The sequence below is a fragment of the Eucyclogobius newberryi genome, unplaced genomic scaffold (assembly GCF_026437365.1).
Source record: "Eucyclogobius newberryi isolate DKJ021-1_F unplaced genomic scaffold, fEucNew1.0.hap1 SCAF_10, whole genome shotgun sequence".
NCBI classification, from domain to species: domain Eukaryota; kingdom Metazoa; phylum Chordata; class Actinopteri; order Gobiiformes; family Gobiidae; genus Eucyclogobius; species Eucyclogobius newberryi.
In genome coordinates, this window is record NW_027315724.1 from 6,433,756 (window position 1) to 6,458,768 (window position 25,013).

The following is a 25,013-nucleotide window of genomic DNA, read 5'->3' on the forward strand; positions in this document are numbered from 1 at the left end:
AGAACGCAGGCGGAAGTGCTCATGCCACTCCCCCGTGCTCATGCCACTCCCCCGTGCTCATGCCACTCCCCCGTGCTCATGCCACTCCCCCGTGCACATGCCACTCCCCCATGCACATGCCACTCCCCCATGTGGACTGGTACAACACACACGTGCGTTTGTTTATTAGCGCAACGGAGCGCATCGCATCTCTCGTCTCCCGTAGATTTCCGTCTCTTCTGAGTCAGCTCGAACAGTCTATCTCCGTCTTCATTTTGTCCCGTACACTGAGGGAACTATATTATGATATATCAATGCGCTCAGACACGCGGAACCGTGCTGCTCTCGGGGGACGAGCCTCGCGCGGCTGCAGGTGAGCGGTAGGTGCGTTTTATGATTGATACGTGGCAGGACTAATCGGCCGTCCACGCCACGAGGAAATGAGAAAAAAATCGTCCATTCCACCTTTAATGTGTAACTCATAAGAAAACGGTTTAGACTTATGACATACAAAGTTGCGCCACAGCTGCCCTGGGGTAGAATAGCAGCGGCAGGCCGGCAGATCTGCTCCACTGGCCCCGCTGACCAACACCCCTTCACGTGCTGTGTTCAGTGTCAGAATGGGCGAGCTGTGGGTTGGTGGGCGCACACATAAACGTGTGGTTTATTCATCAAAAACATACTTTCACCAGACTCAATGTTATAAAATGCTCTTGTTTATTTCAACGCTTGAATCCATTAATGGCACAATTGATTTTTTTATTTTAATTTTTTACGATAAAAATAACTTTATTTCCTCGAGTTGTATTTTGCTTCACTCATACTGTTTTTTTTGGACTATAAGTTGCAATTTTTTCATAGTTTTGGCCTGGGGTGCGACTTATATACTTATATTTATACCTATATACTTATACTCCGGAGCGACTTATATGTGATATTATTTGTTATTTTCACACTTGTAACTGCATTTCATACTCCAGTGCAACTTATATATATATATATGTTTGTTTTTCTTTCTCTATTATGCATTTTTTAGCTGGTGCAACTTATAGTCCGGAAAATATGGTGAGGAACATATAAAACAATAATACAAATAGATCAACTACCAAAAAGAAAAAAGAAAGTCCCATTTGGTCCATAGTTCATGCTCGTTTGATCCTGTTTACAAGGTCCTCCCTTCTGTAACTCACATATCCCAGATCTGTGATGTCATAGGTGGAGCTCGGAGATCTTCTGTGCTGTTTTTAAGATGTTGTTTTTAATAATTTCCAGACTCGTTCTAAGCATTTATTTTAGTTTTTTTTAAAGGATTTTTGGCCCGTAGGCTTTATTGGACAGGACGGATGAGAGTGAAAGGGGGATGAGAGAGACGGGAGGACGTGCAGTAAATAGTCGGACTCAGGATTCGCAGCATCGTTCTGAGCATTTCTGTTCTTAACTACTCATGTCTGCAACAGATTCTTTTGCTAATCGATTAATCCAGGGATAATTGCTTTGATTTATCGTTTGGTTGTTTAGGACGCAAAAGGCCTGTGACTATCAGATTTTTACTAAACTAGATCAAGATAAAGCTAAAGTGAAGCCAGATGAGAACATCAAGGTGGTGTGTGATTACAGAAAGACTATTTCAATTAAAAAGCAATTATTTACACGTTATTTTTAGGTAATTACTGCTCTGTTTGAGTCAAAAAACCATTTTCCTCAGCACATTACATGTTTTGGAGCCTTTAAATAGAGCAGTAAATGATTGTTTGATTAATAGGTGCGTTGTAACAATTGTTTTTTTTAATTCTAAATAAGTTCTAAAACATAAGATGTCACAGCAAAGGTGCAAGAGCGTGATTAAAGACCAATATAAATCCAGCTTTTTCAACACATTTCTGAAGAGACTTTCCTTTTCTATTTTCTACTAAAGCATTATTCACAACTGAAAGATTCAATTAAAAGAACAAAAAGCACCACCTCTCTCGCTAACTGAGCCTAAATGTGCACTTCATTTTCAGTGTACATTTGCTTCGGAACATAATGAGTCATAATGGAAATAGAATATTTGCAACGTAACAGAAGCCGAGATCATTGGAGCTTGTAATGAACATATACAACTCCCAGGACCTCGTGTGCCAGGACCTCCGGGTTTGGGATGAGGCTGCACACGGGGGACCTCCGGGTTTGGGATGAGGCTGCACATGGGGGACCTGCAGGTTTGGGATGAGGCTGCACATGGGGGACCTGCAGGTTTGGGATGAGGCTGCACACGGGGGACCTCCGGGTTTGGGATGAGGCTGCACACGGGGGACCTCAGGGTTTGGGATGAGGCTGCACATGGGGGACCTGCAGGTTTGGGATGAGGCTGCACACGGGGGACCTGCAGGTTTGGGATGAGGCTGCACATGGGGGACCTGCAGGTTTGGGATGAGGCTGCACATGGGGGACCTGCAGGTTTGGGATGAGGCTGCACATGGGGGACCTGCAGGTTTGGGATGAGGCTGCACATGGGGGACCTGCAGGTTTGGGATGAGGCTGCACATGGGGGACCTGCAGGTTTGGGATGAGGCTGCACATGGGGGACCTGCAGGTTTGGGATGAGGCTGCACATGGGGACACCTACTCCAACTGCACCTGAACATTTACCGTTGTGCAGCTTCAACGCTCGGGCTGAGCTTAATATTGAAAGGACAAATGCTTCTGAATGACTTCCAACAACACATTTCCTTATGGTATTATTTATTCATTTGCATTTCCACATGGTATATCTTATTATGGGAATTTATGGGAAAAACCACACTAGTAAATATGTGACAGTTTTAGCAGTTTTAAAGGTGTTAGACAATTTTAAAGGTGTTAAGAGTATACACCAATCACACACGTCAGCACTGATTTAACTATTGACTTCCAAATGTGTTTTGAAAATCCAGTAAATGGGGTTTGAGAAAACATATTGGGGGAGACTTTTAAAAGAATGTATTGTAGTTATGTGATAAATGAAAAAAAAAAAAGTCTGTTTTGCACTATTTCAGAGTCAAAAACTTCTCCAGTCACTAAAAAACAAAAACAAAACAGATGATATGAAGCTGAATGCACAATCTATATCTTAAAAAATATAATTGCCCGGGAAATATATTGATTAGAAAACACAGATGGCTTTGATGAGCTAACATTTTAACATGTTAAAGCTCTGCAAAATGTCTTAGAATGTTTATGCTTCCGTATTGGAATCATCCCTAATCAACCCAGTGTTGAAAGATGCATGGGCGTGCATGGGGATGGATTAATCTTTTAAATGTTGTTAAGAGAGTGTTTTATCAGTACGGAAGCTTAATGTGGCAACACACATAAATATTCAGCCCGAAAGCGACTGGGTCTGTGTGAAGCAGGCTCTTCAGACAGATGCAGCACCAAAGGCCCTGAGCAGAGAGCATTACTGAGCAGTGTGTAACATGTGGCACGCGGATTCTTAAATTGGTTTATGTAACTCTCTTTGAATTTCCATTTTTAAGTATATAAACATCTTCAAACATTTTATCAGATTTTTTTCAATATGTTTTTCTCCATGGAAATGATTGTGTTACGACTGTTGTGTCAATATTGTGACCAGCTTTACACAATTGAATTTTGTGAATGACAAAATTAATCTGACAAAAACAGAACATTTAGGTTTATTTTTTTTTAAATTGTGTAACACTTAATTTTGTGTCTAAAATGGTTCTTATGATTACATTGTGACCTGAATAATCATGATAAGCGATTAACGTAATAATCTTCACATCCTTACTCCACAGGTCATACAATTTAGCCATTTTTCAACACATAAATGAAAATCTCAACAAATCCTTTATATTATCAGTTGTTAATAACCTGTTCTACTGTGGACTAAGCCAGTTTTTTGCTTCAGTGGACAAGAACTGACGTTAAAAAAAAACCTTACATAACATTTGTGCTATTAGTTGCATCACTATCAATATTACCGACCACACTCGTATATTTAGTTACTGCTGGGCCAGAGCGTTCATCCCTGCCTTAGTTTGAGTGACTTCCAGCCGCCCCGGTGCAGAGCTGTGGTTAACACAATGGTTACTTTGGCAGCCCTGTTTTAATTAAGGTGGAATAGTGACAGCTATGGACTACTTGTGTTGAGCCATTGAGCTGTGGCGTGCGGTTTTTCTGTTTCTTTAGCCGAGGTATGTAGGTGGAACAAGGTGTTGACTTATTAGGTGAACTTAGACGTGTAAGAGAAAATGAGCAGGACTCCGGTACGTGCCGCGGTTTGGGCTCAAGCCTGCGATACGTATGTGAAAATCATTCAGGCATCCAGTTGTTTTTCTTTAGGTTACTTTTTTTTACTTTTTGGGAATAATAGCCTCTTTTACAATGTGCTGCTTTCAGAGTCTTGATATAACCCAGGTTTTCCGTTTGCTGTCGTTCCAGGTTTTAAAATAAAGGAGCTGATATGAAGAGAGCTGCCAGTGCTTGTGGGATGATGGCTCCTTTGCACCCAAGTTTGTGGAGAAGAAGTTGGGTGCTACTGGTAGTTGTGGAGATTTTGACACTAAACGTCCCAGTCATCACGGGAACCCTCGAGCTCCAGCTGGACGAGGAACAACCTGCGGGAACGATCGTGGGTGACATTAGCGCGGGACTACCACCGGGCGTCACTGCGTCTTTGTACTTCATTTCGGATCACGAGGGCACAGGCGTCGGTACCGATCTGGACATCGACGAAAGCACTGGGATTATCAAAACGGCTAAAGTTCTCGACCGGGAAGTTCGAAATCATTACAATTTCATCGCGGTTACTATGACGGGTGTGACGGTGGAAGTTACGATTAAGGTGAATGATATAAATGACCACGCGCCAACATTCCAGAAGAAACGTGCAGCTTTTACCATCCCGGAACAAACGGCAATCGGGACGAGATTTCCGATTGAGCCGGCTCTTGATTCGGATAGGGGCCAGCTGACCACGCAAGGTTACCTAATCAAAGATGGCAATGTTGCTCAAGCGTTCACCTTAGAAACCAGAAGAGGAAGCAATGAGGTCCTTTATCTAGACTTGGTCGTCAATGGGATTCTGGACAGAGAGAAACGTTCCACCTACACGTTAACCATGGAAGCGTTCGACGGCGGTTCCCCGAAGAGAACTGATCAGATGATTTTGGATATTAGCATTCAAGACATCAACGACAATGCTCCTGTTTTCAACCAGAGCCGTTACCATGCCATCATATCGGAGAACCTTCAACCAGGAAGCAACATCTTACAAGTTTTTGCAACGGATGCGGACGAAGGAAGCAACGGCGTGGTGATGTATGAAATCAACAGACGGCAAAGTGACCCTGAGAGCTATTTTGTCGTCAATCCACAAACTGGCGTCATCACTTTGAACAAGGCATTGGATTTTGAAATGAGAAGGGTTCACGAGCTGGTTGTTCAAGCTCAAGACAACGCGACCCAGCCTGAGGTAACCAATTCATTTGTCACCATACATGTCCGCGACTACAACGACAACCAACCCACCATGACGATCATCTTCCTTAGCGAGGATGGATCTCCAAGGATCTCAGAAGGTGCACAACCAGGCCAGTATGTTGCCCGAATTTCTGTAACCGACCCAGATTACGGGGAGTACGCCAACGTTAATGTGTCCCTTGAAGGCGGAGATGGTAAATTTGCTTTGACGACCAAGGATAGCATTATTTATCTCATGTGCGTTGACCAAATTTTAGACCGTGAAGAACGTGATACGTATGAACTAAGAGTGATGGCAACGGATGCTGGAACTCCACCACTAAGAGCTGAATCTTCTTTTACCATCCAGGTTGTAGACGTCAATGATAACCCTCCTTTGTTTGACCAAGCAGTTTATCGGCAAACCATCCCTGAAATTGTTTTTCCAGGAAGCTTTGTCTTGCAAGTAACTGCAAGGGACAAAGACCAAGGACCAAACGGAGACATCAATTACAGTATCTTGCAAGATCCAGACGGCTACTCAAGCTGGTTTAGCATAGACTCCGTTACTGGAATTATCACAACGCTTTCTCAGTTGGATTACGAAAAGAATCCGTATCCAAGTATTGCTGTCATGGCGACGGATGGAGGCAAACCACCGCTGTCTTCCACTGCGGTTGTCAACATCGTCCTGCAGGATATTAACGATAACGAACCCGCTTTCGACAAGAATTTCTACAACGTGACCGTCAAGGAAGATGCGGCGCCAGGGACGTGCATTCTCGAGGTAGGACCAAGTTTATCTTCTTTAAGCAAAGCTGGTTGTGGAGGGCTGAGGTTGTGCGCGGTGCAGCCTCGGCGTTAACGTTGGTTCTCTTTTCTTGAAAAGTGCATTTATTATTTAAGTAGAGCTGTTTGAAAGTTATGTGGACAAATGTGGTCTTTATTGGTAATTATGTCAATGGAGTCCTTATTGATTTATTCAACCCAGGACAGAATAATTAAAATGGCTTATGAAATAAACAACATTACCGTAATCTTTTGTTTTAATATAATTGGATGGTTAAAATTGATATATGTTACATATCCAGAGCAGGAGAATTTTGGACTTTTGTTCATAATTGCCAAATGATTTGAATACACTTTAGTTGAATTATTGAAATACAGTTTTCGGGACATTCTATTCAATCATGTGCAAAACTCTTTTATACAACATCTATTGGGCAATACGTCCGTCAATGTGAAATGCTAAACAATCAACTTTTTAAATTTGAAATGACTAAAAATGCTGGTATAAACAAAAAAAGTGGCGGTGACTATATTGCCATTTGGCCCATCCGTGCAAACTTTGTATAAAGAAGAAACTAGATGAATAAAAACGTGACATTAACCTTGACACTATCTATTTCCCGACGCCACATTTTACCCAGCCGGCATAAACCTCACAGTCACTTTTAAGCATTCTGAAGAGGCAGATTTGGCAAACACATTAGCTTGACATTGACACTAAATCTACGCTCCAGTCTGGACTTATCTCGAGGCGACAGAGATGGCCCGAACAAATGGAAAGCTATTAGATAAAGTTGCGAAGGAAAAAGTATCTACGACGATTCTTTTCATTCTTGCCGAAGAGTTATTTTTAAGGCCAAAGCTGTTTAAATTGCAGTGCCTTATTGAGGATTTACCTGCGGTTTGGGGCCAAGACGATTGCCTCTTTGGCTGTCCTCCCCTTCACCTCTCCAAAGGTTTCCAGGGTAACACAGCTCCCTGACAGGCTCGGCACAAAAGAGCTTTTTCACACATTCACCGGCACGGACAAATTCAGGGCTTTATCCATGGAAATAGATGTCACTTCACTCTCAAAAGGCAGCGTAAATGAGGCTAGTTGAGCGTGAGAAAAAATGGCCCCGGACAACGACATGAATACGAGTAGAGACAAATTGCAGCGAGCTCTAAGGACCCAAGCTACTTCCATTAGGATACAATGTAATCTTAAGAAACTGTTGATAGAAAAATACACATTATTAAAGGTTGGCATTATAAAGTGTCAAACTTAACTACTTATTTAATTGTTTTAAATAAAATTGTGCTTCTCGGAATAGTTTTCAGACACCACACATTCACTCCTGCTTGAAGAGTCTATTAATGTGTAATGATACTTACTTTGAGTTACTTTTCCCACTGTGAGACAGAAGATTTATGTTGACAATATGATTTGAACATTTTTGTTTCTCGCACCACTCCTTCAGATATGATTTAGTTTTTAGTGGTCTATTCTACAAAAATACCAGATTTTGTCCTTCCAATTACATTCATTTAAATGTATAAATCAGACTCTTGAGAAATGTTTTCCCAAATACTTACTTGACAATTTTTGGTTTCTCTGCCAAAGAGACCAATTTCTTTATTGCTATTCTTGCATTGATTACATTCCCAAAGTGTTTGAGCCAATTGTTATAAATATGTTCTGTCATTTTGAGTTACGCTGTCAGTGGTTAGAGCAGTCGCCCTCCACCCTGAAGGTCAGTGGTTCAGTCCTGCTCGGTCGTATCTTGCGGTGCCGCTCAGCCCGCTCACAGGTACAAGGCGTCACACATGACTCCAGTCCTGGCATCACTGGCTCCAGTTCTGCACAGAATCACATTTAAAATGTTGCCCATGGTTTTTAAGTCTCTAAATGGTCTCTCTGTTATTTGTGGGAGTAATTGCCCCACCATGTTCCTGCTCGTACCATGTTGTCCTGCTCTCAGCTCCTCCTGGATGTGCCCAGGACCGAGCTTCCTCTGGGGGGCCCAGGCTCTAGAACCGTCTGCATGTTGCATCTGCTGAGACACTAGAGCGAATCTTTGTTAAAAACCTACCTTTTCTCTCTTTTGACATGAAGTGGTTGTAATTATTGTATTTTATGTGTTGCTAATTTATTTGATTGCACTTTTCTGTAAAGCACTTTGGGGTTTTAAAAGTTGTAAGTGTGCGTTAGAAACAAATTGTGACATCGACAAAAAAAAAGTCAAAATGTTTAGATTTTTTTGTTTTCTACCAGCTTCTAATTATTGTTATCATTTCAATGAATGTCAATTAGATTTGATCAAGGAGAGAATTACATTTTGATTGCAGTGAAACACATTTGGTTTTTGAAAACACTGCTGTACAAAGAGTGAGCTGCGAGCCTCCGATGACTTTTAAGAAATTGCTCAAGGATCTGTACTTATCTCAAGTATTTTGCTAATGAACTCTTCAAGTGCAGTATGTTGTTGTGTCCTTTGACAAGACACTTTATCCACATAGCCTTGTATGAATGTGAGCGTTTAATCCTCCAGCTAATTTTACTTGATTCCACCAGGCAGCAGTATAAAAGTACAATTCAGCACCAGCATTTAGGGGTTTGAACTCTTGGAAAGCCCAGACGGGTTTTTGGCTCTGGGTTCGGCCTTGGGGAGAGGAAAGCTGGAGGCTTCACCGCGACTTCTGGCCTAAAACATGAAATAGAAGCTATGAAGGTTTCAAGTGGGAGGTCCCTAATTATAAATCACCAAAACCACTCCGACTGGACGAATGAAAAACACACAGAGATCGATTATGTAACATAGTACGTGAACCAGAACACATCATTTAAAAATGTGTGTTCACTGCTGGGATCCCAGAGAAATTAATAATATTTCTGAGTTATTTCCAACGTTTTGCTTTGGAGACAGGATACCAGATATAGATAGTTTAGTTAATTAGTTAGTTTATCTATTTGTGACAAGGACAGTGCACAATATACATTAGCCTTATCAGGAGAGTTGTGTTGTACCAGGTTGTAGCTCAAGTGCTCCTGTGCAGCTGATGTTATTAAGTCAGTAAGAGTTTTGTAATTGTATTTACAAATGATATCAATAATTCAACCACTGCTGTATACTTTTATATTGTCTCGATCAGAAAAATAAAAGAGTTGAGACATAAAATGAAATATGCAAAGAGACATTGAACGATGAGAAACATTTGGAAACAACTGCCTTTGATTAGCCCAGACTATTGTTTCTCTATCATGGTTCAACTTCAAAGTGATGGACCAGCAATTCATTCTGAAAGATGTTCTTCTCTTTCCTTCAAATTTGGTTTCAGGTCCTTTAAAGTGGACACATTCTGCATTCTTGTGGCTTAACTTGAATTTTATTTTATTTTTTGCTAAGAATAATATCCACATTTGGGAAACACACAAAGTACAATGAGGTGATCAGGCATTGTAGCACCCTCTACTGTCGGCAGTGGAAAAGAACAAATAAAGTATATTTATTAAATATAAATAAAGTATAGAGGTTTGCTAATAGAGCCATGCATTCATTTTGAGCACAACCTAACTGCAGAGCGCGTCCGGTGGAAGTTTATAGACTTAAAAACTGTGCAGGAAAAGTCCGGGTTTGTACCTGTGACGCAACAATCCGGGAATATTGAAACGGAGTGATTTGTGAGCATTCAGAAAAGACAACCTCGTAAACTGATCGATGAAACAAGCGTGAATGAAGCTAAATACACATCCGGGTATGTTTTTGATGAGGGGGAGCTATATAACACTTTTGCATGATGTGTGTCCTTCAATTTGTCTCAGTCTCATTTTTCTGTGCAGTTTCTCTAATGGGTTTATGGTCAGGAAAGATTAGCTGGAGGATTCGTTTCAGGAGAAATCTCAGCTAAGGGTTCATATCAGATCTCACCTTGTAACTTCATTAGCCGGTGGAGCATGGGCTTCTGTCATCGCTCATTCAACTGATTTAACACCAGTAAACATTTGAGCACTGGAAGCAGTTGAACGATCAAGTGTCCAGTTTCAGTTATTTATATAAATGATAAAAGGTTTTTGCTGGGGTTGTTAAATCTGAACAATCAAATACTTACTGATACTAGATTTTCATTTCAGAATATTTCTTTTAAAAGTCTTCGAGGTATTTTTTAGAGGTAAGGTACAGGTAAGGTACACTTTGTTGTCGCCGTAGTGAGGAAATGTGTCCTCTGCATTTGACACATTCTTTAAAGTCGCTGAAGCACCTCCTCCGGAGCACTGGGGACCCATCTTCGGATGTGTATGCTTAGAAGAACATAAATCATTTTGCTTGTGAGGCGTTTGACGCAGTGTTTGCTGGACGGGGGACTGAGTGACTGTGTGACTGAGTCAGGTCCAAAGCCGCCGCCCCCTGGAGGCCTGGCTGGATGTGACACACATTTGCTTGGCTCTTAATGTGAGAACAGACTGCTCTCTCTCCGGGTGCCAAATCCATGTCCAAACATCCCAGCAAGAGATTTGCCCACATATTAAACACCGCCTCATGTGTCCGCCGCACTGCTGTAACAAAAAGATTACAATTCACTACACCAGTCAGCATTTGGTGATGTAATTAGTATGTTTTAATCCATGTTGGGGCGTTCACTCTTGCAAAAAGACCAAATTAAAACTGGGACCAAACTTGGGCTGAATCCAGAAGTAAAGGGCTAATCCAGGACTAAACCAGGACCAAGTCACGTCTACATCAGATTTAAACTAGGCTCAAACCGAGGCAAAAAAGTACAAATATGAACATACCCTAAAGCAGGTTTTGTTCAGGTCTAACACCAAACCATGAATGAAGTTCTTGATCAAGTCTAAACAGAAGTAAGGTGTGTTCACACTTGGTCCTGGTTTGGTCCTGTTTCTAGCTAAGTTTAGTCCTGATTTAGACTCTGTTTGGTCCTGTTTCGAGCTAAGTTTAGTCCTGATTTAGACTCTGTTTGGTCCTGTTTCGAGCTAAGTTTAGTCCTGATTTAGACTCTCTTTGGTCCTGTTTCTAGATAAGTTTAGTCCTGATTTAGACTCTCTTTGGTCCTGTTTCTAGCTAAGTTTAGTCCTGATTTAGACTCTCTTTGGTCCTGTTTCGAGCTAAGTTTAGTCCTGATTTAGACTCTGTTTGGTCCTGTTTTGAGCTAAGTTTAGTCCTGATTTAGACTCTGTTTGGTCCTGTTTCGAGCTAAGTTTAGTCCTGATTTAGACTCTGTTTGGTCCTGTTTCTAGCTAAGTTTAGTCCTGATTTAGACTCTCTTTGGTCCTGTTTCTAGATAAGTTTAGTCCTAATTTAGACTCTGTTTGGTCCTATTTCGAGCTAAGTTTAGTCCTGATTTAGACTCTGTTTGGTCCTGTTTCGAGCTAAGTTTAGTCCTGATTTAGACTCTGTTTGGTCCTGTTTCTAGCTAAGTTTAGTCCTGATTTAGACTCTGTTTGGTCCTGTTTCGAGCTAAGTTTAGTCCTGATTTAGACTCTGTTTGGTCCAGTTTCAAGCTAAGTTTAGTCCTGATTTAGACTCTGTTTGGTCCAGTTTCAAGCTAAGTTTAGTCCTGATTTAGACTCTGTTTAGTCCTGTTTTGAGCTAAGTTTAGTCCTGATTTAGACTCTGTTTGGTCCTGTTTCGAGCTAAGTTTAGTCCTGATTTAGACTCTGTTTGGTCCTGTTTCGAGCTAAGTTTAGTCCTGATTTAGACTCTGTTTGGTCCTGTTTCGAGCTAAGTTTAGTCCTGATTTAGACTCTGTTTGGTCCTGTTTCGAGCTAAGTTTAGTCCTGATTTAGACTCTGTTTAGTCCTGTTTTGAGCTAAGTTTAGTCCTGATTTAGACTATGTTTGGTCCTGTTTTGAGCTAAGTTTAGTCCTGATTTAGACTCTGTTTGGTCCTGTTTTTAGCTAAGTTTAGTCCTGATTCAGACTCTGTTTGGTCCAGTTTCAAGTCAAGTTTAGTCCTGCTGTTTAAGACTCTGTTTAGTCCAAATAACTTTTCATTACAAAAAATAACAGTCCTACGTCTACATTTCGCCCAAACCTTTCTCTTTCAATATAGTATCCATAAATTGTAGTGTTTGAAGTGGTTGAGGGTTCGATTTCCCTCAGGTCGTCTGCGCTCTGTGGTTTGTGTCAAAAGACGTCTGGCTCCAAAAGGCTGTTTGGGCCATATTTTGTCATATCCTACACTCGACGTAAAGCACTTGGATGGCTTTATAATTAGATGTGTATGGAAAATGTGTAGCCCCAAAAATAACTTAAGCCTATTAGCAGCAATCAGACTCGTAATTCAATATGCCAGATCTACAGCAAAGAAAATAGGTCGATGTAGAGAGCAGGAAGTCTAGCTCAACATTAAGCCGACCATAGATTATTAAAGATATATAATTATACAGTTTGATTTTGACCGTGTTTTATGGCAAAGCTGTGTGGCTACGATGGAAATTAGAAGGCAGCAATGAAACCAGAACACAGTAAAGAAGACACAATATAATGATAAGCTTTATAATCCATGACACCCATGGCATTTATATTTTGGATATTTTAAGTATTAATATTAATCTAAAACAATGTAATAAAAAAGCAAGTTTGCAAGTAGGAATCAATTACAATAAAGTTTTGAGTAAAATACTGTAATGACGAGGAAACTACATAACTACTACATAACACGAAGTACGTTCAGAGCAGTGGGCGTGTCTAAGGGATGGGGCGTGTCTAAGGGATGGGCAAAACTGGAATTCTCTGAGCAGTGATGTCTTGATTCTAGGAGAATGAATATCATTGATGTTTGACTTGATTATGTTCACTAAAATGACTCATATTCCACATTGTATTTCGATGAGGAGCTTGTTTTCGAACCCCTTTTGAACAGATCATTAGAATATACTGGCACAACTCTTCAAGCGCCTACTCTAAGCCTCTATAATTAAAGCGAAAGTTTAACAACACAAGCTTCTATCTGTCATGAAAGAGGTGAAATCATTATAGCTGCTGTGAACTCAGACTAATCACATCAGAGCTATTTCTACAAGGCGTCGACCTCTCCCATTCGCTCGTCCTTAAGTTCATCTACTTTGTAATGAATCCGCGCCGGCTAAAACGCGCCTTTGGGGAATCATTTACGCTTCATATCTGCGTGCTTTTTCTGCCGCGTCTCAGCTGAGGTCCGCGTCGTCTCCGGAGGGTTCTCAGACGGCTTGTGGTAGTAGTCCATTGTAGTCTTTCTCAGTTTCCTTGATTGCAATTAGCAGATCACCATGGCTGCAATTATTTGGTCATCTCCAGAAATATCCCCGTGTCTCCGCGTGGAAAAGCTGCTTGCCCTGTGGTTTGACCTCAACAAACATGTTCTTGCATTTGATTAGCAGCTCATACTGTATGCTAGTCTTTGCTTGGGTGTTATTTCTCTCCTGGACATGTCTTCTATGTGTGCTGTGTCCAAATGTCACTTACGTATTTTCTGGACTATAAGTCGCACTGGAGTATAAGTCGCACTGGAGTATAAGTCGCATTTTTGGGAGAAACTCATTTGATAAAATCCGGGACCAAGAACAGACATTTAATCTTGAAATGCAGTTTAAATAATAACAGATGAGAGAACATGGTGAATAAGTGTACGTATGCTAACGCTAACACCTTCAGCTACATGACGTATGCTAACGCTAACACCTTCAGCTACATGAGGCACAGACAGAACTGTGGTAAGTGTCTGGTATGTTAACGTAACATATTAACAGTTATTCAGATAACTATAGCATAAAGAACATGCTAACAAGTTTAACAAAGCATCAGTTTTACCCCAAATCACTAAATCCATTGAATTCTTCTTCCTCTGTGTCACTTCTAAACAACTCCACAAACTCCAGAGGAAGAGGAAGTGCAGATTCTTCTTCTGCGTCGCTGAGAGCCTAGAGCGCCCTCTTGTGGTTGTCAGTGTGAAAATAACGAATAATAATCACATATAAGTCGCTCCGGAGTATAAGTGTAAGTGTAAGTTAAAAGGGTGCGAGAGGGGGAGATTACGGTAATCATAATGGCATAAAGAAAAATACTATAGGTTTAGTCCTGGTTTAGTCCTAATTTTGTCTATGGTTCTAGTCCTGGTTTATATCCTTCTAGTCCTGGCTCAGTCCAATAGATTCTGAGTTTTAAATACCAAAAACAGTGGCATCATTAAATCCAAATGTCAAAAAGAATAACACGTTTTTGATTGCCATAAGAAATACACTTTATCCAAACATTTTCTTGATCTTGAAGCCTTCAGAGACCATGTTTACGTCCTCATTGTGTATTTAAAAACGTGTCAATGTGCAATAGAAATAATCGTGACTAGAAATGAATAAAAAAATCATCGACTATTCAAATAATCATTCGTTGTAGCTTGGGATGTCACGATTATTGAGTTATTCGATAATCAGGATTAATCAGGTCACAATATAATCGTGAGAACAAAATAGTTGATAGATTTTAGTTCAATCGATCATCCCAAAAATAGACTTTAAATGAAAATAACCCTTTATATCTGACTATCATTGTAATGTTTAACTTTATTTTGTCTTTCAGAAAGTCAATTTTCATAAAGCCGCTCACAAACTTGAGGAACAGTAACATGTCAGACCGCGGGAATGAAAGAAGATGAAAGATTTAATTACAGTCTCAATAATCATGAATAATCGTTAAATCGTGATGTTTTTTCACACAATAATCACAACACTAAGATTTGATACCGTGACATTCCTAGTTGCTTTAAAGTTCATTCACATTCATATTGGGGCGAGGGATTGTAGGAAAATAGAACCCTGAAATTCAAACTGATAATTAGAAACAATAAAAGCAGCAGAGGTCCAGAGTTAGCAGCAGCATTAAAGTCTCTGGAAGATTTTGTTCTCTGCAGAAGACATTGGATTTCCTTAATACCTGAAGCCTTTGCGATTTGCCAATTCCAACCCTTCACGCGTCGGCCCCGCTCGGCTCCGGGGCCCATCGGCAGTAGCATTGACCCGGTGAGCGGCGCGGCGTGGGGGGCTTAACGTCCTCATCAGTCTTTCCTCAGCTTAGACTCTTATCAGATCGCACATCATTTCTCATTAGCCTGGTGTTAGCGCGCTGTTCAAACTCGACACCCCGGCCCCGGTGATCGACTGTGGGCAGCTGTCAGCACCCAAGTCCCCTAAGAACCTGATTGCAGACAAGCAAACACTGAAACGTAGTCAGCGCTGAAACGTGAAACTCCAGACTATGCAAAGTGCTTCCGACTCGGACCAAACACGAAGCCAAGAAAAGAGATAAAGTTAGAGTTTGATTCAAGGCAACACTGTTTGGCAGTGAATGGGGATCTGATCACTCCATAACGGCCCCGTAATATGTGTATTATGTATTATGTATTATGTAGGGGTGAGTAATGGTAACAACAATGAATATCTTGTTATTTGATTATCACCAAATTGATCATGAATTGATATTTTTGCTCTAATATCCGATCATATCAGTATTTTAAATTCTACGGCAAGTAAAGTTCACGAATTAACTTTTCACTCTTGATTTCATTAATACCAATATCAGAAATGTGCTTAAGCTGGCCTTTCTTTGTTGTGAAAAAAATATGATGTAAAAAACGTAACAATTGTAACAAAAGTGCCCACTTTACTTTAAGCCCACGTTATTGAAATGTTACTTATCTTTAAAAGACACATATTATGCTAAATTGACTTTGTAATAACTACACTTATTCCTACCTTAGTAAAGCTGAAACAAAGATTTAATTCATTGATAAAAAGTTTATGAAGAATAATTCAAGCTTAGTAACTACTTAACTAATCTTCTAACACCTAACCTAACCTTAATTAAGTTGTTACAAAGTCTGAATCATGCTTAACAAACTTTATGTTCAGTATGAATTAAGTCTTAATGCTTTGTTGTGGGACCGATTGACTCTTAAGTTTTTAGTTTTAACCGTGTTGTTCCCTCATTGAAACATTGAGTTATATTTAGCTTCATTCACCAATCCTACGAGATCCTCTCCCGCTGAGCCTCAGAAAACAAGTACTGCGACCTAAAGTGTCTTCTGTGCAGCTTTTAAGTCTATAGATCGTTGCCAGACTCGTTTTGAACATTTCTGCCGTCAAATTGCGTTTAGAACATCTGTGCGCTTCAGGGTTCAGAATAAGCGGTATCGCATCGCAAAATGCGACGCATTTTCTCTCGAATGCGATGCGTTCGTCAGAAAAAAGTGTATTTGTATCGCAGCTTTTGCGATACAAAAATGCTTGTTCAATTGTATCACCAAAGCGCCTAAAAGTACTGATCACTCATCAATCGATCGTCAATAACGGCATGACACATGTAGGACGCTGTGTTGACATGACACATGTAGGACGCTGTGTTAACATGACACATGTAGGACGCTGTGTTGACATGACACATGTAGGACGCTGAGTGGACATGACACATGTAGGACGCTGTGTTGACATGACACATGTAGGACGCTGTGTTGACATGACACATGTAGGACGCTGTGTTAACATGACACATGTAGGACGCTGTGTGGACATGACACATGTAGGACGCTGTGTTGACATGACACATGTAGGACGCTGTGTGGACATGACACATGTAGGACGCTGTGTTGACATGACACATGTAGGACGCTGTGTTGACATGACACATGTAGGACGCTGTGTTAACATGACACATGTAGGACGCTGTGTTGACATGACACATGTAGGACGCTGTGTTGACATGACACATGTAGGACGCTGAGTGGACATGACACATGTAGGACGCTGTGTGGACATGACACATGTAGGACGCTGTGTTGACATGACACATGTAGGACGCTGTGTTGACATGACACATGTAGGACGCTGTGTGGACATGACACATGTAGGACGCTGTGTTGACATGACACATGTAGGACGCTGTGTTGACATGACACATGTAGGACGCTGAGTGGACATGACACATGTAGGACGCTGAGTGGACATGACACATGTAGGACGCTGTGTTGACATGACACATATAGGACGCTGTGTTGACATGACACATGTAGGACGCTGTGTGGACATGACACATGTAGGACGCTGTGTTGACATGACACATGTAGGACGCTGTGTTGACATGACACATGTAGGACGCTGTGTGGACATGACACATGTAGGACGCTGTGTTGACATGACACATGTAGGACGCTGTGTTGACATGACACATGTAGGACGCTGTGTGGACATGACACATGTAGGACGCTGTGTTGACATGACACATGTAGGACGCTGTGTTGACATGACACATGTAGGACGCTGTGTGGACATGACACATGTAGGACGCTGTGTTGACATGACACATGTAGGACGCTGTGTTGACATGACACATGTAGGACGCTGTGTGGACATGACACATGTAGGACGCTGTGTTGACATGACACATGTAGGACGCTGTGTTGACATGACACATGTAGGACGCTGTGTGGACATGACACATGTAGGACGCTGTGTTGACATGACGAGTCCCGCTGCTGTCTCAGAGCGTGAGTCTGAAAGTGGGAGGAGCCACGTGCGGTAAAGTTAGCGTCACAGATACAGACTTCCGAGGTCAATAGCCGAGACGAGTGCTTAGGGACCGTCATCAAATGTGCAGCTGGAGCCGAGACGAGAGTACTTAGGGACCGTCATCAAATAGCAAAACGAAAAATGGAATGGAACGTCAAATAGAGCGGTACAATTTGAATAACACATAAAATACACCATGATGGACGCCACAGCAACCTTTATGTTTCCATCAGAAGCTTAATACTCGAAAGTTGAAGAAAGTTGTAAATAAGGCATCTGTCTGTGTTGATTAATTTGTTCAAAAACTCATTTTATTTGCAAGTTTTCTGATTTATTTAAAAAAAAAATTGTTTAAAGTGTTTAAAAGTTAATTTATTAATAGTTTTTTTTAATAGAATGTTTACAAATACATTTGAAATAAATAAATTGTGTTATATCCATGGAAAATATTGATTGTTAGTTACTTTCGTGTTTTGCTATGCAATTATCAAATTGCTATACAAATTTGAAAAAAAATAACGGATTGTTTAGCAGCTGCTGCTATACAAGTAAAAATCCTTAATCTGAACCCTGGAGCTTGTATTAGCATGTCAGGGAGCAAAGATAGCGCGCTAACACCAAATCCTGATGACGGAACGCTTGACGGATGGAACGTAATGTGTGGTTTCTATACAAAGCTTATTTTAAGATCTAAAACATGAGATGGAACTCAAGAGCATGTTTAAAGGCAAATAACATTATATTTTAGACACTAACATCTAACAACTAGTCGGCCTATTGACTGATTTGGTTTTGAATTAAGTGAATGGTTTAATAAAATAGTCCATTCATTCAAGATGCAGAGGTCATTTAACAAAGAAGAGGTTTGCAGCTCACAGAAATAGCTCGATTTGAATTTGAAATAAGTGAACATTATTGTTTCATTCAGCAGAAGGGGTCAGGGGTCGCAAAAGAGAACACGAGTTTCTTACACAGGGACACATTAACTGGAATACCAATTTGTATGTATTAGAATGAAGGGACGCAGGCGTGATTATATTCAAAACGGCCTGAGAAACAGTCCAGTCTCATAAGTTTAGAGCAAATGAAGTGATTCAGAAGTGGTTCTCAACGTAGGGGTCGCGAATGCCAACGTTTGTAATTGTGGTGGTTGCGACTGGAAAAGGTTGAGAGCCACTGCAGTTAATTATTGTGTCAGATGCCCTTCACACTCAATATTAAAAAACTATAACGTCAGTCAACTGAGTTCTCATTCCTTTGACATTTCTCTGATTGGTTCAGCCGCCTGCCAATCAAGGAAGACGACGCTCCAAAACAAGTGCAAAAGTCAATACACTGTTGTTTGTTTGTTTGGCCAAGTTACAAGTCAGATCAGTGGAGACGTGATGAGCAATAATAATGCCCATAACGATGTCATGCTAATGTCACACTGCAAACATTTGATGAAAAGCGGTTGCATTTCCATGGAGACAGGCAGCTGACAGACGCTCGTAAAGCACCTTTTATGAGCGATTGCTTATTTTGTTAAATTGAGCACTTAAACTGATTGCGGCTTCTGCTTCTTCTAAGCTTGACACAACTTTCAGCTCTTTATTACTGTATTTGACGCGGAGTTGAAAGAGGTTTTTTTTTCCTCAGAATGGCTTTTCCACCAGGGCCACTGAGAACAGGAGACAGGATATCAGCCTCTTTCATTCTTTGTCCAAAAAGAAATGAATGAAACCTGAACTGCAAGCGAAGTAACAAGATGTATTTTATTTCTTCTATAAAAAATACTGTGATATTTTTCGTCTCACAAAAGTACGGTCACAAAAAAAAATCTGAAAAATGCACACAATTCTAAAATGCGCACACATTTGCCAAAATACAAACACAAATTCACAAACAGGCTAACGATTCAATTAAAAAACAGGCACACTATTAAAAAACCCGCACTCAATTCAGAAACCTTTCAAAAACATGTGAACAATTAAAAACAACACAAAGAGTTAAAAAAAACATGTGAACAATTCAAAAACACGCAGAATAAAAACAAAACACACTCAGTCAAAATCACGGCCACAATTTAAAAACACGCCAAAAAACCAACAAACCAAAAAAACATGCCTACAATTTAAAAAATAATAAAAATAAAAAAAACACACGCCCACAATTCAAAAACACAATATTGTAACATAAGACAGGCTCCATTAATCTTGCGTTACCCGAGCACAGACAGACGTTTTATGGCAGTTAAAGGCGGTATGGACGATTTTTCGGCGATTTGAGAACGCAGGCGGAAGTGCACATGCGTACTCCCCCGTGTGGACTGATACAACACACACGTGCGTTTGTTTATTAGCGCAACGGATCGCATCGCATCTCTCGTCTCCCGTAGATTTCTGTCCACTTCTGCGTCAGCTCGAACTGTCTTTCTCCGTCTTCATTTTGCCCCGTACACTGAGGGAACTATATTATGATAGATCCATGCGCTTAGGCACGCGGAAACGTGGGGACGAGCCTGACGCGGCTGCAGGTGAGCGGTAGGTGCGTTTTATGATTGAGACGTGGCAGGACAAATGATTTATCCACGCCACGAGGAAATATGATAAACAATTTGCTAAAAAAATCGTCCATACCACCTTTAAAGAACATGTTGATACCGATATACTTTTATGACCATGCCTATTATTATGGTCATTTTAGAAAATCTCTTTTTAATCAATTGCATTTCCAGCACCGTCTTCTCCACCAGTCACCAAAATGGCACCACGCGCATTCCGCTTCTCTGCTATTCATGCACTCGCTGTCCAATCTCGCCTCCGCTTTTCGAAGAGTGATGACTGAAATTGCCACCGTCCAAAATGAATTCCGCTCTTTACAAGCTGTACGTGCCATCCACCCTGACCGTGCATATTTCTCGGTGAAGCGTTTGACAAACAAAATGTTGACCTGTCTTTTCCAATCGCAGTTTAGTTTCTCCCTGATTTAGGAGCTGACTGTGCCCTCTGCGGCCACGCGGTATTTTAAAACCACGCGCAAAGGGCAAGAAAGTCGCCTCTTCTGGAGTGTGCGACTGAACCTAAAAATCATGCACATCTGGATAAAGTATGTGGGTGTTTGTGTCGGGAGTTAAGGCAGCGAAATGCTTTTTATTCTGCTGTTTTGTCTGTCAAAAGGTCCACCGTCTGCGCCTGGTTTTACTCATTTTTTTGTCGAATATAGAGCGGACGAGCGGTAATTAGGAAGTCAAACATGTGGGAGGAAGAGCAGGAGAAAGAAGAAATGAGCCAGAGTTGTATCTGTGGTCAAGCGACTGGTCAAATGCAGGAAAATAACTGATGCTTTTGCACGTTTGGATTGTTGTTGGAGACTTTTATATTTAGCGAATGGTGTTTATATGTAAAGTCTCTGCACGAGGAACAACCTGGAGGATTTGTGTGTTTTTGTCACAATTTGATTCATGTTTTGTCAGTGTTAAAGTTTTTGCTGCCATGAATAAGAATCGATTATGACTAGAACTATGATTAAAAATGAAAATGAAGTTACGTACTTGACTAAAGGTCCAGTAAAACCAAAAGCAAGACGTGTTTAGTAAGTTTTTTTTATATCATATGTGACTGTTGGTGCAGTTCAGTCTTTGTGGCGTTACCACCACTAAGACATTTGACATTTAAAAAAAACTCCACTTTAATTAGTCCTAAACAAGCCTGAGCAAGGACTTCAGAGAATTCATAATGAAGAGTTTATGAAGAAGAATTCCAGCTTAACTACTTAATTAATACCGTAAACCATTCATTTAGTTTTATTTATTTTATTTATAATAATTTGTTCCCTATGAATTAAAGTCCATATGGCAGGTTAGACTAGTGAACATGATTACATTTAAGATTTACAAAAATAAAGCCTATTTAGTAAGATTATTATTATTTAATTTTAATTTTAATGTGACGTCTATAATGTTACTTCCCTGGTTGGACATGAGCAGATATTACATAGATACACACAACTGTTACCTAGCAACACAAACGTTAACAAGCCAAAAATCAATTGAAATGACACAATATGATTTGATTTATTTTGCTCAATGATTGTTCAAACTGTCAGAAAATGTGTCAGTTGTGTGTAAACTGTCTCTGCATTTTCAATGGAATGTCGCATATTGATGACATCACAGGAGTATTCTGTTTTAGCTCTTTAGCTGTATTTATCCACTTTTCTTTTTCTTTTTTTTCTTCACAAACTGCCACTTGATTGATGTAAAACTATGAGAAATATTTACCACAGGGTTTATCCCACCAAACTAAGCAATAATCAGAAAAAAAACACAACAACCACTTTAAGTCTTTGTTCATGTTTTATTAAGGCTAACTTGTGATTTTGTGAACTTGATAACATTTTTCATAACATTTTCATATTTTGAGACATCATTCTGACATTCTTTGGAAATAATTGTGATATTTCTGGCCCGAGGATGCAACAATTTGAGTTTTGAACACTAAACCCGCTGCCCCACCGTTGACCCCAGCCATTTCCTGTTTCATAACCCCATATATTATTACCTTTGGACACTGTCTGAGTCGGTCTTCACTCACCGCGTCTCCAGATGTTGTCTTTGTTTTGGCTGGGATGGTTTTTTGTCTCCTCTTTGGTCTGTCTCCCCTTCCTTCCAGACGTCCCGCCTCATCCTCTCCTCTGCGTCCACTCCCCAGCGGTGGTGACATGTCCTCAGCGGGTGAAGGGCGCACATCTGTTGGTTGGCTGGGGACGTCCCAAAAACCAAGGTCTCCGGAGTGGTCCCACACACAGACCGACCGTGGGATGAGGTCAGAGCAGGTGTTTTTCGGTGACCGTGCGAAGGGAGGGATAATTGTGTTGTCTGAAAATGGATACGCGTCGGTCCTGGACACTTCCACACACTAGTTTACTCATGTTTGGTCCTGGTTCAGCCCTGGTTTGAGGGTTTGCTTGTAATTAGTCTGGTTTGAAATGCTCAGAACAAGTCGGACGATCATTTTTGGATTTAAAAAAGGCATAGGAGACTCTTATATGACAATACAAATGATTGAAATGTGAAACGGAGTATTTTCTGAGGCTCAGAAACAAGGGTAAATTAAGTTAAACACACCTCCAGCTGGGTTTTTGATGATGGAACAATGTCAAAAGCAGAATATGTGCCCTTTACGGTACTTGAGCTCTTGTATGGGCTTATAAGAGGTACATATTGGCATTTTTGGCCTTTAATTGGCACATTTTTAACAAAGAGTTGAACATTTAGAGCAGAGCACTTCTTTTTTAATTGTTTAATTCCTGTGCAGTTCCATTGTACTTAATTAGAATGAGTCCTAATCACTGCTGTGAGTTTGTTTACGTGCAGACAGGGGCCGACAAATAATTAAACCCATTTTATGTCTGAGATTAACCTTCTGTAATTGGGACGGTATGACCTCAGCTAAGACTTACAATGACTCTGCTCCGTGTAAAGGACGAATGGTGTTTTGTGTGATTGGATGATTACCAAAATAACACATTTGAATTAAAGTTCATTTTTAGGTCACTCAGCAGATGTAGTTTTAAAGAATGTTTTTGGTCTTTAGGCTTCATTATACAGGACAGAGTAGTGTGAAAAACAGTATGAGACAAGGAAGGACATTCAGCGAATTGTCGAAGTTGGAATTGAACTCACAACACACGCAGCAGATGAATGAATTTGAGTGTTTTCTCTCTTAAATTAATACCATTTTGTGAAGATAATAGATTGTATGAATGAAAGTGAACAAAGAATTCCGTTTTAAAATTACAAAAAATGATGAAGAAATGACATGAGAACGACTTATATACACTTTATGCCACACAAGTCAGGTTTCTGGAGATGCAAGCCCGCTCATAGTCAGGACACCGTTTTTTCTAGTTGTTTCAGTGCAAAATGAGAAAATAAATAAGAATTATCAATATCTTTTGCTAATAAGTTACAAGGTGGAACTTTAAAAGTGATTCCTTCAATTGTTCCGTCTTTTTTTTTTTCAGAATAAAAATATTTCTCGATCGATGTAACTGCCTCAAGTTTCTCCATGCTGATATTCACTGTATAACTTTATACATTTAAACAATACTAAATTAATGTAAAGTATGAATAGTAAATCTCTCTCTCTCAAGGGGCCCCCAGGAGCTCATTTGCACGTAAACGTAGACCCGCCCCTGCTGCATACACTCAACCCGTTAGTCTCCGGCTGTGTTGGGTTCTGCCTGTCCGTCTGCTCCCCCCGCACCCCCTCTCAGACCACCCCCCCTCCGCCCCAGCCGCACGTGTGCACTAGACACTTTAAACCAGGCGGGGCCCCGGAAAGCTTTCATCTGCTCCTCCAAAGTAAACGTGTGCTAAACCGCAGCTGCTCAGACCGAGGGACGGGGGGGCCAGGGCGAGGGCGAGGGGGCCCGTCTGCCAGGTGACACGCCCGCCCGCCGCCCACCAGCGAGAAGCACCTCGGCGACAGCAAAGGTCAGCGTCAGTCTGCTGACCTTTTGCCAAATCGATTGTGGAGGTAATTATACACAAGAGTTGTTATAGAAGTTCGCTCTGATGGCCGAATACTGTTCTTGGTATAAATAGTCAGCCGTCTCCCTTGGATACGCAAGCTTCTGCCACTAGTCCAGACCATCATTTTTAAAGTAGTTCATTTATACAAAGACCTGTTATTTATTGATAATATTTGAGCTTTAGAGCGTCGAGTAAGTAACTTCACGAGTCATTATAGACACTAATTAACTACTTAAGAGTTTAATTCAGCTTTTTATTTATTGCAGCTCATATTTTAACGCTATTGTCCATTTAGAGTTTACGATAATAGATCATTCTGCTTCAGGGTTTTTGTTCCAGTGGCATAAAGTAGTTTCAGTATTGTCGTTTATTTGGGCTCATAATTGATCGATTTCAAATTTCGATTTCACTATATTTTGTCTTTTAAAAAACAAAATAAAAATGTCTTTCAGAACATAAGTCAGTGTAATTTAACACAAAGAAAATGCCAAACCACATGCTTTTACTGACAGATGAACTGCTGGAGACTTCTCGACAAGTCACGCTGCAGGTCTCGACGCTCAATTCAGATTTTTTCATAAATCAGACTTTTTTTGGAGAGGCGGTTCAGATAAAATGTGACTCAAATGTGTTTTCACGAGTGAAGGCGGCCGCCCTGAAGTGTCTGATGTGGAGAAGAAATCGAACAAAACCAGGAATATAAAGAGGAAGTACCTTTAGTCAGCTGACAGTCATCTTTATCTTCCTT

At 40.6% G+C, this 25,013-nt stretch overlaps 1 protein-coding gene across 1 annotated transcript in view; it reads left to right on the forward strand.

Annotated features, from left to right (window-relative positions):
• The first annotated feature begins 4,456 nt into the window (after positions 1-4,456).
• Positions 4,457-25,013, forward strand: part of LOC140372353 (protocadherin-16-like) — a 214,187-nt gene continuing 193,630 nt past the window's right edge. The window contains exon 1 of the mRNA XM_072459472.1: positions 4,457-6,211. Within this exon, the coding sequence (XP_072315573.1) occupies positions 4,457-6,211 (1,755 nt within the window). The remainder of the gene's footprint in view (positions 6,212-25,013) is intronic.